General features: G+C 45.5%; 1 protein-coding gene across 1 annotated transcript in view; it reads left to right on the top strand.

The window, feature by feature from the left end:
- LOC143766487 (uncharacterized) overlaps positions 1 to 17,600 on the top strand; it is a 416,280-nt gene that overhangs the window by 98,856 nt on the left and 299,824 nt on the right. The window contains exons 7-8 of the mRNA XM_077254203.1: positions 708 to 832; positions 962 to 1,141. Of these exons, the coding sequence (XP_077110318.1) occupies positions 708 to 832; positions 962 to 1,141 (305 nt within the window). The remainder of the gene's footprint in view (positions 1 to 707; positions 833 to 961; positions 1,142 to 17,600) is intronic.

Raw genomic sequence — 17,600 nt, 5'->3', positions numbered from 1 at the left:
TAGTGAGGTGTGAAGAGCCATTGTAAGGTGTCCTGATTGTGATCTATTGTGAGGGAGTTTCTGGTAGTGAGGTGTGAAGATCCATTGTGAGCCATTCTAAGGTGTGAAGAGCCATTGTGAGGTGTCCTGATTGTGATCTATTGTGAGGGAGTTCCTGGTAGTGAGGTGTGAAGAGCCATTGTGAGGTGTGAAGAGCCATTGTGAGGTGTCCTAGCAGCTGAAAATTGGCATAAAAAAAGCAGCAAAAATCTGCAGCAAAAATCTGCAGCAAAAATCTGCAGCAAAAAAGTCCTGTGTGAATGTACCCAAAAAACGCACCAAAAACGCACCAAAAAAACGCACCTAAATTAGCATAAAAAAAAGCAGCAAAAAAGTCCTGTGTGAACGTACCCTAAGAGTTTCCCTTTATCCTGACTTTTCAATTTGTATTAAAAGCTGACTAATTTCAAGGAGGATTGTGATAAACTACATAAAAAACATTACCCCTGTGCCATGATATATCTCTAAGCTGTGCGTGGCTGATGGCTGTAATATACATTTATTCACGCTTGCAGGAGATGTGTTTGCTCCAGTCCTGGTTTCATAGGTTCACTCCATGTCATAAATTACATTATGTTTTCAATCCTAAGGAATTCAGATTACTGCACAATCTCTCCTGAAATGGGGGCACTAATACTTTCTTTCTTACAATTATCCGATCCTTTCAGTAGACATCTTCTATATTAAGAGAATTTTTCTTAACTACCCATCAAGAATGGATATGAAGAGGGACAAGATGGCAGAGAGGATATTACACGTCACCCTAGAGATCCTCTTCCGGCTTACTGGAGAGGTGAGAGATTCTGATGACGTCACATTACATCATTCTTATCTGTGGGAATAACAGATGGACAGAACTGGAGAGGTGAGGACTCTGGAAATGTCTGTTTTGAGATTTATTAATGTGTCTCTCCATAACCAGGATTACACAGTAGTGAAGAAGACCTCTAGTGAGCGCTGTCAGGCCCCTGTGTCTGAGGGATGGGAAAGACCCCTGAGCCCAATCACGGGGCCTTCACCTCACCCCCTGATACATGAGGACATCAATGACCAAAAGATCCTAGAACTCGCCTACAAGATGATTGAGCTGCTGACTGGAGAGGTGACACTGCTGGGAATGCTGGGACATTATACAGTAATGCTATGAAGGGATCGGGGGGATGATGGTATCATTGTATGTGTCAGGTTCCTATAAGGTGTCAGGATGTCGCCATCTATTTCTCCATGGAGGAGTGGGAGTATTTAGAAGGACACAAAGATCTGTACAAGGACGTCATGATGGAGGTTCCCCAGCCCCTCACATCACCGGGTAATAGGATTTAATACACACAGCCTATAATTATCTGTATTATCTGTATGTAAGGAATGAATTCAGTCCCTGTATGTGTTTCCTCCAGATCTATCCAGTAAGAGTACAACACCAGAGAGATGTCCCCGTCCTCTTCTTCCACATGACTGTAAACAAGAAGATCCCAATGTCTCTCAGGATCATCAGGTAGATGGAGAGAAGGTGTCATGAGATCTCCCCTATGATGTGTAGACGGTGGTGAAGGTCTTGTGCACAGTCTTGTTTTATCCACCAGTATTACATGTTTCATACTGGTTTCATGAGAACTGTGGAGATGGCAGGATAAGAGCTGATTTATAGATGTGACTTCTCCATCTGTCTGTGACTTTTACAATATTTATTTCAGGGTGAAGATCTGACCCATATTAATATTACAGAGACATATGTGAGGGGTGATGAGCGGTGTAAAGAGGAGACTCCTACATATGAATACCCAGGTGAGTAGTGACCACTAACTACAGAGAAGTCACAGATTCTTCTCGGTCACCGGCTGTGGCTGCTTTATCATTGGTGTAGTTTGGACGTGGCACAATCATGTGATCCCCATTTTGCCGGTAGAGCATAACATTCTCCTCCATCCGAAAATGTTTAAATGGCTTTGTGAAACTGTGAAAACTCTTTTGTATAGCGCTTACAACCTGCAAGTGTAAGGCAGCCAGGGTGGTAGTCGTGGCAACGAGCCGTAGTGTTTCCACACCCTGGCGCCCCGCAGATGAAATACAGAGTCCTTTCTGGTGTGTGTGTGTGTGTGTGTGTGTGTAGCAGAGTACTCATTTCAGTTCCCTCGGTTTCACTCCAGCTTCAGGATTCCAGGTTCCATAAAACACTGCAGCATCACAGTCCTTTTCAAACAGTTCAACTTTACTGATAACATGGGCACCCATCACTTTTGCAGCACATTTCACACAAAGCATCATATCTTGCACTTTCCCTTCCTTCTGGGCAGACTCCCATTTCCTCCATAACCCCACCTTCTTCTCTCCTGGCAATCCACGCAATTTCTGTGGACAATCCGTGCCCCTTCCGTACTACCTGCATCACCAGCTCCCTGTCAGCCCCTTGTCCGATTCCATCTTGCAAAGGTGCCAGGAGTTCATCTTACTGACTCCAGCCCCAGTCGTAGACCCCAGAACCTCCCTGAGGATGATCCTATTGAGCTGATGCCCGACTGTACTATTCTCCAGCCTGGGGCCCCTTATTGCCATCTGCAGCTTTATGACCTGTAGCTGTCTCATACACTGCATGCATCCTGCCCTTGGCAAGGCTGCCTGGGTGTCTGTCTATAATCAGAAAGTATCCTGATTATACTTCCCTGCTCCTTGCTGTACCTCCCCCTTTAGTTAACCCCTGTGCTGCCTACCTCTTGCTCTATTTTATATCATCTATCACTACTGTGCCCCCCTCTATTCTAGTCCCACTACAGTTCTAGCATATCCTATTCTAGCCCCAATCCTATAAACAGTACCCATTGAGTACATTTACATATAAATATATATACAGTACAGACCAAAAGTTTGGACACACCTTCTCATTTAAAGATTTTTCTGTATTTTCATGACTATGAAAATTGTACATTCACACTGAAGGCATCAAAACTATGAATTAACAAATGTGGAATTATATACTTAACAAAAAAGAGTGAAACAACTGAAAATATGTCTTATATTCTAGGTTCTTCAAAGTAGCCACCTTTTGCTTTGATGACTGCTTTGAACACTCTTGGCATTCTCTTGATGAGCTTCAAGAGGTAGTCACTTAGCACTTGTTGGCACTTTTGCCTTCACTCTGCGGTCCAGCTCACCCCAAACAATCTTGATTGGGTTCAGGTCTGGTGATTTTGGAGGCCAGGTCATCTGGCGTAGCACCCCATCACTCTCCTTCTTGGTCAAATAGCCCTTACACAGCCTGGAGGTGTGTTTGGGGTCATTGTCCCGTTGAAAAATAAATTATGGTCCTACTAAACGCAAACCGGATGGAATAGATGTGTTGGCTCGAGTCCTGGTTTCATAGATTCACTCCATGTCATAAAGTACATTATGTTTTCAATCATAAGAAATTCAGATTACTGCACAATCTCTCCTGAAATGGGGGCAGTAATACTTTCTCTACTCTTCTGGTCAGGACTCAGTAGCTCCAATGGTCCACCATAAACGAGTGCAACTCCAGTTTAGTGTTAGAGTTCTCCCCTCGTACATACTTTTTTGGGGGAGATGTAACATATTTTTTGTTCTGGTTTTTTTTTTTTTTTTACATGTTCATTCTGGTTGATACTTTGTGGTATGATCAGCCTGCCTCAGTTAGGTGAGTTTGTAAGTTTGAAACTCCCTGGTATTTTTTTTTTAAAGTCTCCTTTACCTCTTCCAAATGTGCGAGATCTAAATTGAAGATGCCTCAGCTCTGCAGTATTATAAAAAGTTCTCTTTAAATGTCTAATGTTTTTTCTTGAAACTCATCTGATAGAAAATATTGGCCCTTACGATAGTTTAGATTGCCAAGAGCCACCGAGCACCATACTCTAATTACTCCAGAGAGTTGATACCACTACTCATATTTTACTGATGAAGACTGTTGAGTTTGAATATTTTGATAGATGTGTTATTGTTCATAGTCAGTTTTTGACTACAGTAGTTACTGCCCAAAATACTCCCATTTTTCGCATCTGACGTGTCGCTTTTTGTGGTGATAACTTTGGAATTCTTCACAAAGGATAATAGGAAACAAATGGACCTCACAAATTATTTTCCAACATCTCTTGAATCCAACAATACCCTGTATACGGTTGTACACTACTGTCTGGGCACTTGGCAGGGTTAAGAAGGGAAGGATCGCCATTTAGCTATTTGAATGCATATCTTGTTGGAATAGATTCCAGACACAATATTGGTTACCTGGAAGCTCAAAATATGGCTACCACAATCAGGCTTGACACTATCTACTCAGCTTTGCAGATCCCAAGGATTGCCTTGCTCAACATTCTTTACATGAATCTGTTCTTAAACAGAGATCCCTAGGCTTGGGCCATGGTGTTACCTGCTGTTCTGTGGAGTGAGGTGGGATGACGAATAGTCAAGTTGTTGGGTCAGATCCATGAGGGCAGAGAAAATACAAAATCATGGGGGGGCGTGGCTATGTAATCCAGGAGAGAGGACGCACCTCGTGGGAGCTCCGGTCATCCTGATCCTAATCCTGCCATAAATCCCCCTGACTCACCGACTGCATCGGCTGGAACGGTGCCCTTGGGACCTCAGGAGACCGGCGATCCCCCTTGAGTGGTAGTTTTGGAGTCTTGAGACGTCGGGTGGTGAGGCGGCCTGGATGGGCGGCAGAATCCCTGAGCTGCGGCGGCCATCTTTGAGCGCGCGCTCCAACGAACAGGACACAGCACCAGCGGTTACTGGAACCAGGTGTATTCCCCTGGGAGCGGCATATACCTGCACTGAAGCGGGAGCGCTGTGGAACACTGAAGTACAGGTGCTGGGTCTTGATCGGCGAGCGGTGCCTGGGGGAGCGGCAGCCATCACTGCAGCGCGCACTCCAGCAGTAAGGAGAGCGGCGCAATATAATTGCGGTGCAGCTCAGGAGGTGAGCTAATATCTGAGATAGTAGAGGGGTGGTGCGGTGTTTGCCCTGGAAGATTGGGCCCTGCACCCCCTTACCAGACAAACTCCTGTCGGTACCATAACTCTGGAGGGATTAATCCCTCCTCCCTGCTGCTCTGCCTGGGGAAGTTGTGGGCTGCTCTAAGGCACAGTGCCTGGGTGAATCCTCAATTGCTGCTTCAATAAATATCTGACAATTCCTTTAAACCTGCTGGTAGTCTTCCTGGAATCTACTCCAGTGTTTAACTTTGCCGGATCTGCTGTTGGGGAGTAGACCAGCTATAACTATAAGTGTGATCCTTCTGTGTGGTCTTTCTGCTGATCGCCATGCAGCATTCCAAAGGAGCGAAGGCTGCTGACAAATTAAAGCAATATGCCAGAGAAGATGCCTCTGATAATGTACGCACTCTCAGAAATAATCCCACGCAGAACCAACGCAAAAATCGTCTTTCTGACAGTAATGAGGAGGGAGAATAAGACGAAGTGACTCTTAAACAAGCATCTGAGCAATTGATGCAGGCTATATCCCTCACTAGATCTTCTCTTATGGAAAAAATAGAAGACGTACACACTGAAGTGGGTCGCTTGCGACATGATATGCAAGCTATGAGGGGGCGCATCTCAGAGTTTGAAACAAGAGTGTCTCAGATAGAGGACACCATTACCCCTATGGAAACTAAATTGTCATGCCTGGAAACAAAAAGCAGACGACCTGGAAAACAGATTGCGCCGCAATAACATTCGAATTATTGGCCTACCGGAGCGCTCGGAGGGTCAGCAACCTGAGAAATTTCTGGAGGATTGGCTTAAAACCTCCCTGGGAGATGGATTCTCCTCAACATTTTCTGTGGAGAGAGCCCATAGGGTTCCAACGAGGCCTCTTCCTCCCGGAACTCCACCCCGGCCCTTTTTGGCGCATCTTCTCAACTGCAGAGACAGAGATGCGATACTTTGCTTGGCGAGACAGAAAGGCCCTATTAAATTCAATAACACTACTATATCAATCTTCCCGGATTTCTCCATGGAGCTCCAAAAACAGCGAGTTCGATTTGTGGAAGTTAAGAGGCAGCTCAGGGATAAAAACATCATTTATTCCATGCTTTACCCAGTTCGACTCCGCATTCTCCATGAGGGCTCTTCCTTGTTCTTTACAGATCCGGCGGACAGGGCTGGACTGGCCATAGGGCAGTTCTGGCAAATGCCAGAAGGGCTGGTGCCAGTAGTGGGCCACTGCCCGCCGACTCACCCCCCCCCAGCGCCGCCGCCGCATTCAACTATACCGGCGTCTATGACGCCGGTACATTTGAATGCAATGATGGAGGAGAGAGCATCTGCTGTCGCTCCCTCTCACATCATTCCCCGCTCTGCCTCTGACACTGCGGGTGCACATGGGCTGTACTGTATACTGCTACGTGGGCTGTGCTGTATACTACTACGTGGGCTGTGCTGTATACTACTGTGTGGGCTGTGCTGTATACTACTGTGTGGGCTGTGCTGTATACTACTGTGTGGGCTGTGCTGTATACTACTGTGTGGGCTGTACTGTATACTACTACGTGGGCTGTGTTATCTGCTATGCGGGTTGTGCTATATGCTATGCAGGTTGTGCTATATACTATGCAGGTTGTGCTATATACTATGCGGGTTGTGCTATATACTATGCGGGCTTTGCTATATACTATGGGGGTATATTATATTCTATGGGGGAGGCCGTGTTATATACTATGTGGCTGTGTTATATACTATTGTGGGGGTATATTATATTCTGTGGGGGAGGCTGTGTTATATACTATGAGGGGTATATTACATTCTTTGGGGGAGGCTGTGTTATATACTATGGGGGGCTGCATTATATTCTATGGGGGCTACATTATATATTACTGGGAGGTGGGCTGTATTATATTCTATGGGGGCTGTATTAGATTTTATGAGGGATGATTGCATCATACTCTTTGATGGGGCTGCATTATATTCTGTGGGGAAGTGGGCTGTATTATATTCTATTCGGGGCCGCATTATATTCTATGGGGGGCAGTATTATATTTACATTCTTTGAGGGGTGATTGCATCATACTCTATGAGGGGGCTGCATTAAACTACGAGGGGGGCTGCATTATATTCTATGGGATGGCTGCATTATACTCTAGGTTGGCTGCATTATACTCTGGGGTGGCTGCATTATATTCTGTGGGGTGGTGGCTTCATTATACTATATGTGGGCTGCATTATACTGTATTGAGGACTATGTGCAATATGTTAGCGTTTGGGGCCCCATTGTAAACTTTGCCTAGGGCCCCACTTTGCCTAAACCGGCCCTGCCTGCAAGTGTACAAAAGATATTATACAGTCACCATGTGACAAGTGAGCCTGTGTAACTTCAAATGCCAGGGCTGAATTTTAGTCCCAGTCCGGCCGTGCCGGCAGAGGTAACCGAATGGTTGCGGACATACAAGGCGTCTAGTGTGCCCGACTCCTAAGTAGTTCTCCTTATCTAATGGCAACACAAATTGGAGCTCTCCGTACAGGTGCTGAGCTTATCAACAATACAGGACGCTGATTCCAGTGAGGCTATCGCCTTTTCTATCTGACTGTAGGAGTGTAGGATTATACTCCTCCACTGTTCAAGTTCTGTTTTGTTTGGGTTTTTACACCAGTTTTGATTGTTTGATATGTTCGTTGGTCGCCATTGATAATTCTGTGCTCTGTGTGATGTCCCTGATTTCTGCTCAGGCTATGGTGTATATTATTCTTTTTCCGAAGTGTGGATATGGGGTCTGAGGTAATATGTATGACGTGGAATATACGGGGTATTAAGACTCCCCGAAAGAAAATCAAGGTATTTTCACAGATTAAACGGTACCATCCCGATGTTGTAGCACTTCTAGAGACACATCTGACCAGAGACACAGCTAAGTATACACAAAAGCCGTGGGTGCAGTGGTCCCTTCACGCATTTCATACCAGTTATTCAAGAGGGGTCTCTCTGCTGATACATAGAAGTGTTAGATGGGAGGCCAAGGAGGCACGGCGAGATCCCGAGGGTCGTTTTGTTTTTGTGCACGCCTTTATTAATACACGGGAATACATGATACTATGCGTTTATAACCCACCCCCGACTAATATATCGGTTCTCCGCATGGCAATGGGCTTCTCCCTAAATTATCCTGATGCTAGTGTTATTTGTATGGGAGATTTCAACTTAGTCATGGATAATTCCACGAATAGATTGAGACTAGATGACGGGATATCTGGGGGGCCTCTGTTGTGAATTCCGCTCTTGGGCTCCCTCCGGTGGTTTTAAGTGGAACGGCTGCTCCTTGGATTTAGCAGTCAGCAGCTGCTTCCACTGATCGTCTATTCTGGCTCAGCTATTTAAGCCTGGCTTTATCCTTCAGCCAGTGCCAGTTGTCAATGGTCCCTGGTTGGATTCACATCTCTGCTTGGATTTCCCTTATGTTCTGACCAGTTCAGCAAAGATAAGTCTTTGCTTTGTTCTTTTGCAGTCCACATTTTGTGGACTTTATCGTTCAGCACTTTCTATGTTTTTTCTAGTCCAGCTTGTCAGTATGGATTTATTCAGTTAAGCTGGAAGCTCTGGGAAGCAGATTTACCCTCCACACCTTTAGTCAGGTGTGGAGATTTTTGTAAACTCTGTGGTGGATTTTTCTAGTTTTTTAATACTGACCGCACAGTATTCTGTCCTATTCTATCTATCTAGCTAGAGTGGCCGCCTTTGCTTCATCCTGGTTTCATTCTGCGTATGTCATTTCCCTCTCCACTCACAGTCAATATTTGTGGGGGGCTATCTATCCTTTGGGGATTTTCTCTGAGGCAAGATAGCTTTCCTGTTTCTACCTTTAGGGGTAGTTAGTCCTCCGGCTGTGACGAGGTGTCTAGGGAGTGACAGGAACATCCCACGGCTACTTCTAGTGTTGTGTTAAGCTCAGGAACTGCGGTCAGTACAGGTACCACCTCCTCCAGAGCTCGTCCCATATTGCTCCTAAACCACCAGTTCATAACAGTACAACTGGCCGAAAATGAATTAAATGCATCTCAAAAGAAGGAAAAAAAAGTTCTGAGCCATTTTTTTTCTGCAGTGTGTTTTGTCTTTTTTTTCCTCTTAATCTCTGGGTGGTTCAGGATTTTGGCGCTGGCATGGATGTTCAGGGTTTGTTTTCTCGTGTGGATCAACTTGCTGCAAGAGTACAGAGTATCCAAGATTATGTGGTATATCTCGATTTGGACGTGGTATATCTCGATTTTTCCAAAGCGTTTGATACCGTGCCGCACAAGAGGTTGGTACACAAAATGAGAATGCTTGGTCTGGGGGACAATGTGTGTAAATGGGTTAGTAACTGGCTTAGTGATAGAAAGCAGAGGGTGGTTATAAATGGTATAGTCTCTAACTGGGTCGCTGTGACCAGTGGGGTACCGCAGGGGTCGGTATTGGGACCTGTTCTCTTCAACATATTCATTAATGATCTGGTAGAAGGTTTACACAGTAAAATATTGATATTTGCAGATGATACAAAACTATGTAATGCAGTTAATACAAGAGAAGATAGTATTCTGCTACAGATGGATCTGGATAAGTTGGAAACTTGGGCTGAAAGGTGGCACATGAGGTTTAACAATGATAAATGTAAGGTTATACACATGGGAAGAAGGAATCAATATCACCATTACACACTGAACGGGAAACCACTGGGTAAATCTGACAGGGAGAAGGACTTGGGGATCCTAGTTAATGATAAACTTACCTGGAGCAGCCAGTGCCAGGCAGCAGCTGCCAAGGCAAACAGGATCATGGGGTGCATTAAAAGAGGTCTGGATACACATGATGAGAGCATTATACTGCCTCTGTACAAATCCCTAGTTAGACCGCACATGGAGTACTGTGTCCAGTTTTGGGCACCGGTGCTCAGGAAGGATATAATGGAACTAGAGAGAGTACAAAGGAGGGCAACAAAATTAATAAAGGGGATGGGAGAACTACAATACCCAGATAGATTAGCGAAATTAAGATTATTTAGTCTAGAAAAAAGACGACTGAGGGGCGATCTAATAACCATGTATAAGTATATAAGGGGACAATACAAATATCTTGCTGAGGATCTGTTTATACCAAGGAAGGTGACGGGCACAAGGGGGCATTCTTTGCGTCTGGAGGAGAGAAGGTTTTTCCACCAACATAGAAGAGGATTCTTTACTGTTAGGGCAGTGAGAATCTGGAATTGCTTGCCTGAGGAGGTGGTGATGGCGAACTCAGTCGAGGGGTTCAAGAGAGGCCTGGATGTCTTCCTGGAGCAGAACAATATTGTATCATACAATTATTAGGTTCTGTAGAAGGACGTAGATCTGGGGATTTATTATGATGGAATATAGGCTGAACTGGATGGACAAATGTCTTTTTTCGGCCTTACTAACTATGTTGTCCAGACTCCGGCTTTAGAGCCTAGAATTCCTACTCCTGATTTGTTTTTTGAGGACAGATCTAAGTTTTTGAACTTTAAAAATAACTGGAAATTGTTTTTTGCTTTGAAACCCCGTTCCTCTGGTGATCCCATTCAGCAGGTTAAAATTGTCATCTCTCTGCTGCGTGGTGACCCTCAGGACTGGGCATTCTCCCTTGAATCAGGGGATCCGGCATTGTTTAATGTAGACGCATTTTTTCAAGCGCTCGGATTATTGTATGACGAACCTAATTCTGTGGATCATGCAGAAAAAACTTTGTTGGCCCTGTGTCAGGGTCAGGAAGCGGCAGAATTATACTGCCAGAAATTTAGAAAATGGTCTGTGCTCACTAAATGGAATGAGGATGCCTTGGCTGCAATTTTCAGAAAGGGTCTTTCTGAAGCCCTTAAAGATGTTATGGTGGAGTTCCCCACGCCTGCTGGATTGAGTTAATCTATGTCTCTAGCCATTCAGATTGATCGGCGCCTGCGCGAGCGCAAAGTTGTGCACCATATGGCGGTATCCTCTGAGCAGAGTCCTGAGCCTATGCAATGTGATAGGATTTTGACTAGAACAGAACGGCAGGGATTCAGATGTCAGAATAGGCTGTGTTTTTACTGTGGTGATTCTGCTCATGTTATTTCTGATTGCCCTAAGCGTACTAAGAGGGTCGCTAGGTCTGTTACCATCAGTACTGTACAGCCTAAATTTCTCTTATCTGTGACCCTGATTTGCTCATTATTGTCCTTTTCTGTCATGGCATTTGTGGATTCAGGCGCTGTCCTGAACTTAATGGACTTGGAATTCGCCAGGCGCTGTGGGTTACATAGTTATTAAGGTTGAAGGAAGACTGTAAGTCCATCTAGTTCAACCCATAGCCTAACCTACATGTTGATCCAGAGGAAGGTAAAAAAAAAACATGTGGCAAAGAGTAACTCCACCATGGGGAAAAAAATTACTTCCCGACTCCACATACGGCAATCAGACTAGTTCCCTGGATCAACGCCTTATCAAGGAATCTAGTGTATATACCCTGTAACATTATACTTTTCCAGAAAGGTATCCAGTCCCCTCTTACATTTAATTAATGAATCACTCATTACAACATCATACGGCAGAGAGTTCCATAGTCTCACTGCTCTTACAGTAAAGAATCCGCGTCTGTTATTATGCTTAAACCTTCTTTCCTCCAGACGTAGAGGATGCCCCTTTGTCCCTGTCTCAGGTCTATGATTAAAAAGATCATCAGAAAGGTCTTTGTACTGTCCCCTCATATATTTATACATTAACATAAGATCACCCCTTAGTCTTCATTTTTCCAAACTAAATAGCTCCAAGTGTAATAACCTATCTTGGTAGTGCAGACCCCCCAGTCCTCTAATAACCTTGGTCGCTCTTCTCTGCACCCGCTCCAGTTCAGCTATGTCTTTCTTATACACCGGAGACCAGAACTGTGCACAGTATTCTAAGTGTGGTCGCACTAGTGACTTGTATAGAGGTAAAATTATGTTCTCCTCATGAGCATCTATGCCTCTTTTAATGGGTCCCATTATTTTATTTGCCTTTGTAGCAGCTGCCTGACACTGGCCACTGAATATGAGTTTGTCATCCACCCATACACCCAGGTCTTTTTCCTTGACGGTTTTCCCCAGAGTTTTAGAATTAAGCACATAGTTATACATCTTATTACTTCTACCCAAGTGCATGACCTTACATTTATCCCCATTAAAGCTCATCTGCCATTTATCAGCCCAAGCTTCTAGTTTACATAAATCCTCCTGTAATATAAAATTGTCCTCCCCTGTATTGATTACCCTGCAGAGTTTAGTGTCATCTGCAAATATTGAAATTCTACTCTGAATGCCCCCTACAAGGTCATTAACCCCTTCACCCCCGGAGCTTTTTTTGTTTTTCCGTTTTCGTTTTTCGCTCCCCTCCTTCCCAGAGCCATAACTTTTTTATTTTTCCGTCAATTTGGCCATGTGAGGGCTTATTTTTTGCGGGACGAGTTGTACTTTTGAACGACATCATTGGTTTTAGCATGTCGTGTACTAGAAAACGGGAACAAAATTCCAAGTGCAGTGAAATTGCAAAAAAAGTGCAATCCCACACTTGTTTTTTGCTTGGCTATTTTGCTAGGTTCACTAAATGCTAAAACTGACCTGCCATTATGATTCTCCAGGTCAGTACGAGTTCATTGACACCTAACATGTCTAGGTTACTTTTCACCTAAGTGGTGAAAAAAAATTCCAAACTTTGCAAAAAACAAAACAAAACAAAATTGCGCCATTTTCCGATACTCGTAGCGTCTCCATTTTTCGTGATCTGGGGTCAGGTGAGGGCTTATTTTTTGCGTGCCGAGCTGGCGTTTTTAATGATAGCATTTTGGTGCAGATACGTTCTTTTGATCGCCCGTTATTGCATTTTAATGCAATGTCGTGGCGACCAAAAAAACGTAAATCTGGCGTTTCGAATTTTTTTCTCATTACACCATTTAGCGATCAGGTTAATGCTTTTTTTTTATTGATAGATCGGGCGATTCTGAACGCGGCGATACCAAATATGTGAAGGTTGGGTTTTTTTTTATTGATTTATTTTGATTGGGGCGAAAGGGGGGTGATTTAAACTTTTATATTTTTTTTATTTTTTTCACATTTTTAAAAACTTTTTTTTTTTACTTTTGCCATGCTTCTATAGCCTCCATGGGAGGCTAGAAGCAGGCACAGCCCGATCGGCTCTGCTACATAACAGCGATCATCAGATCGCTGTTATGTAGGAGAATTGCAGGTGTGCTGTGAGCGCCGACCACAGGGGGGCGCTCACAGTCACCGGCAATCAGTAACCATAGAGGTCTCAAGGACCTCTATGGTTACAATGGAGGAGCATCGCCGACCCCCGATCATGTGACAGGGGTCGGCGATGCGCTCATATCCGGCCGCATGGCCGGATGCGGTAGTTAAATGCCGCTGTCTGCGTTTGACAGCGGCATTTAACTAGTTAATACTCGCGCGCAGATCGCGATTCTGCTCGCGCCTATTGCGGGCACATGTCAGCTGTTCAAAACAGCCGACATGTCCCGGCTTTGATGTGCGCTCACCGCCGGAGCGCACATAAAAGCGGGGGTCCCGACATGTGACGTACTATACTGTCACATGTCGGGAAGGGGTTAATAAATGTTAAAAAGAAGAGGGCCCAATACTGACCCCTGTGGTACCCCACTGCTAACCGCGACCCAGTCTGCAGCCTTTGCAGAGCCCTATTCCTTTGAGGGGCATTGATGCTACACCGTTGGCCAAGGATAAACCTCAGTATTGGACTCAGCTGGCCATGTGCATGGCTCCAGCACATCAGGAAGATTGCCGTTTTCTGGTGTTGCATAATTTGCATGATGTTGTTGTACTGGGTTTTTACTCTTCGCCACGACAGCACCCCACTGGAGAGAGGGATCTGCCCCGCAGGAACAGGAAACCTATTGAGAAATAAAAGGGGGCGGTCCGCCTCTCCTCCTCAGTTTAGGTTTCCTGTTCCTGCGGGAACGACAGGACTTCTTCATGAGAAACATACCTGGGCTAGCATGCCGCCTACGCGGTATCCGAGAGAACGGCAGGGGCTGCGGCTCAGAAGCAGCGTCGGGGGAGTTCCGTTAGACGGCTCCCTCCTCGTCTGATGGAGCGGGCAGACGGCCAGGTCCGGGAAGGGCCGACCGGCGTCTTCCCCAGCGTGCGGTGTGGCAGTACGGCCAGGAGCCGGGTAAGGTGATCTTCCATTGCGGCCCGGTGCTGAATCCCGGGCCGCACATGCGCCGACCGCCGCAATACAGGCTACCCCGGAAATGAATCATGGACTTCCGGGGCGCCTAGGCCGGATCCAAGGCGGGGGAGCCGGCGCCGATCTGCGCATGCGCAAAAAGAAAAAAAAAAATTTGGGGCGCACTATTTAAATCGCTCACAAACAGTAAAACGGCGATGCAGAGATGTCATCCCCAGGTGCCATGGACCCCACAGCTGGAGATCCAGTACCCCCCGCCAAAGATCACGCCAGAGGATCCTCGGACACCGCTCGTAAAAGTGACGGTTCCAGAACAGGATCTCGGCCATCTGATCCGGTATTATTTGCTTCACTGGGTGAGTTGTGAACTCTGCCTATTAAGCTGACGCTGTCTCCCTATTTCTCTCTTTTCCCTTTCTCTCTCTACTTATACGCTTAGGGCAAAAAACGACAAAAAACGAAGCATAGGGAATGTGCCTTGTGTAGCCAGCCCCTTCCTGACTCATACCCCAAAAAACTTTGCAAGGACTGTTTTAAGGAAACAACACAGGGAGCAGCAGTGTCCATTACGGATTTACGGGCCATTATTAGAGAGGAACTAAAAAATATGACCCAGGACAAATCGCGTCGTACTAAGTCTAAAACACCGACACTTGTGTCAGACTCCGACAGTGACCAACCTGTACTGTCAGACGCCTCCCTGTCATCATGTTCAGCATCATCATCCTCATCAGAGATTGAGGGACGCTCATGTTTTCCCTTAGACAGTGTGGACAACTTGGTAAAATCAATTCGAAATACCATGGGGTGTGAGGAGTCAAAGGGTGCGCAAACCGCGCAGGACATAATGTTCGCGGGTTTGGCAGACAGAAAGAGGAGATGTTTTCCAGTTATACCAGCAGTGAAAACATTAATTAAAAGAGAGTGGGAGAAGCAGGATCAGAGAAGCTTTCTACCCTCAGCGTCAAAACGAAAATATCCGTTTAGTGATGAGGAGCTTCTTACATGGACCAAAGTCCCTAAGGTCGACGCAGCTGTAGCCTCGACCTCTAAACAATCCACTCTACCTGTGGAGGATGCGGGACTACTGGTCGATCCTTTGGATCGTAAGGCCAAGTCATCCCTTAAACGGTCTTGGGAAGCGGCTACAGAAATATTCAAGCCTGCAGTAGCCAGCACTTGCGCTGCCCGGTCAATGATCATCTGGATTGATCAATTAGACCAGCAAATTGAAAATAAAAGCTCAAGAGAAAAACTACGAGTAGCCATCCCCTTAATACGAGGAGCAGCGGCCTTTCTGGCAGACGCTTCCGCCGACTCACTCCGTTTAGCAGCAAGATCTGCGGGCCTTGTGAATAACGCAAGAAGAGCTCTATGGATGAAGAGTTGGAAAGGGGACGCGCAATCTAAATCCAAAATATGCGCAATCCTATGTGAGGGTGAGTACCTCTTTGGTAAAACCTTAGACGAGATACTCAAAAAGGCAAAGGACAGGAAGAAAGCTTTTCCTGAATCCTCTATTCCCTTTTACAGGAGAGCCTTTAAGAGGAGGCCGTTTGGCAAAAGGAGGCAAACGGATAGGTCTACAACATGGACCACTAAGGACGACAAGCAGAGAGGTACCATGTTTAGAAGACCCAACCCCCCAAAAGACAACAAATACTGAGGATATACCAGTTGGGGGCAGACTGAAGTTTTTCACCACCCAATGGGAGAAGATAACATCTAGCTCGTGGGTTTTAAATATCATCCGAGATGGAATTAAACTAAAATTCTCTCGTGTTCCCCACGAGTCTTATATTATAACATCTCTCAGCTCGCCTATACAGCAACAGGCTCTAGAGCTTGAAATTCAAACCCTAATATCAAAACGGGTCCTAGTCCAAGTGCCGGTGGGACAGGAGGGTAGGGGATTCTACTCTCCCCTATTCCTAATTTCTAAGCCCGACGGTTCTTTCAGAACCATCATAAACCTTAAAAAACTCAATTCATTCATTGAAAACTATACATTTAAAATGGAATCCATTAGGTCCACCATAAAGCTCCTCTTCCCAAACTGTATGATGGGGGGCATTGATCTAAAGGATGCTTACTATCATCTCCCCATTCATGACAGATACCAAAAATTCCTCAGAGTGGCGGTAAAAATCAACAACGAGGTTCGTCACTTCCAGTATGCAGCCTTGCCCTTCGGCCTCTCAACAGCGCCGAGGATCTTCACCAAGATAATGCTAGAGGTGATGGCATACCTACGCCAGAAGGAGACTTTGATTGTGCCCTATCTGGATGACTTTTTGGTAATAGGAAATTCAGTTACTCAATGTACTGATCGTTTAGCTCACGCAATTTCCTCTCTACAGGACCTGGGCTGGATAATCAATACCGACAAATCCAGACTCACTCCGCTTTCCCGTCAGGCGTTCTTGGGGTTCCAGTTAGACTCCATATCTCAAAAGTGTCTTCTGCCGCAGGTAAAGATTCTACTGATCAGACACAAAGTCCTAGCCGCAATAAATAATCCACGTATATCCCTAAGACAAGCTATGTCGTTATTAGGGTCTCTTATCTCTTGTATACCTGCAGTAAGATGGGCTCAACACCATACTCGAACACTACAACATCAAATTTTACAAGAGGAGAGACGGTTATTTGGGCACCTAAATGCAAAAATAACCTTATCTCAAGAGGTTTTAACTTCCTTAGAGTGGTGGCTAGACTCAAACCATTTGTTGAGTGGGGTTCCATGGGTAATAACGCCATCTCATACCATAACCACTGACGCCAGTCCTCATGGATGGGGCGCTCATATGGGGAATGATTATTGCCAGGGGTCATGGAGCATGGAGGAAAGCTGCAGCTCCTCTAGCTTTAAAGAACTGAATGCTGTAAAATACGCCTTATACCATTTCCTCCCACAGCTTCGGGGGAAAGACGTCAGAGTCCTGTCCGACAACACCACCACGGTGGCGTATCTAAACCGGCAAGGAGGTACGCGATCAGAGACTCTGATGTCTTCTGCTACAGAAATCTTAAATCTAGCAGAAAGTCATCTAGCATCCCTTACTGCGCTGCACATAAGAGGAGCAAACAATCAGCAGGCGGACTTTTTAAGCCGACACACCCTGAGACAAGGAGAGTGGTGCCTAAACCAGCAAATATTTCTGGACATAATATCTCTTTGGGGCCGTCCTCAGATAGATCTCTTCGCCACAAGGAAAAACAGAAAAGTCCGGAGATTTGCTTCCCTATCTCCAGCGGATCATCCGGACATTCTGGACGCTCTCCAAGCCCCTTGGCAGTTCAGTCTGGTGTACGCGTTTCCTCCGATCATATTGCTACCTCAAGTTATACGCAAAATCAGAGAAGAAGGGGCGAGAATTGTACTGATAGCT

The sequence above is a fragment of the Ranitomeya variabilis genome, chromosome 4 (genome assembly GCF_051348905.1).
Source record: "Ranitomeya variabilis isolate aRanVar5 chromosome 4, aRanVar5.hap1, whole genome shotgun sequence".
In the NCBI taxonomy this organism is placed as follows: Eukaryota; Metazoa; Chordata; class Amphibia; order Anura; family Dendrobatidae; genus Ranitomeya; species Ranitomeya variabilis.
Note: the sequence above shows the minus strand (reverse complement) of the source record. Positions and strands in the feature narration are given on the sequence as shown.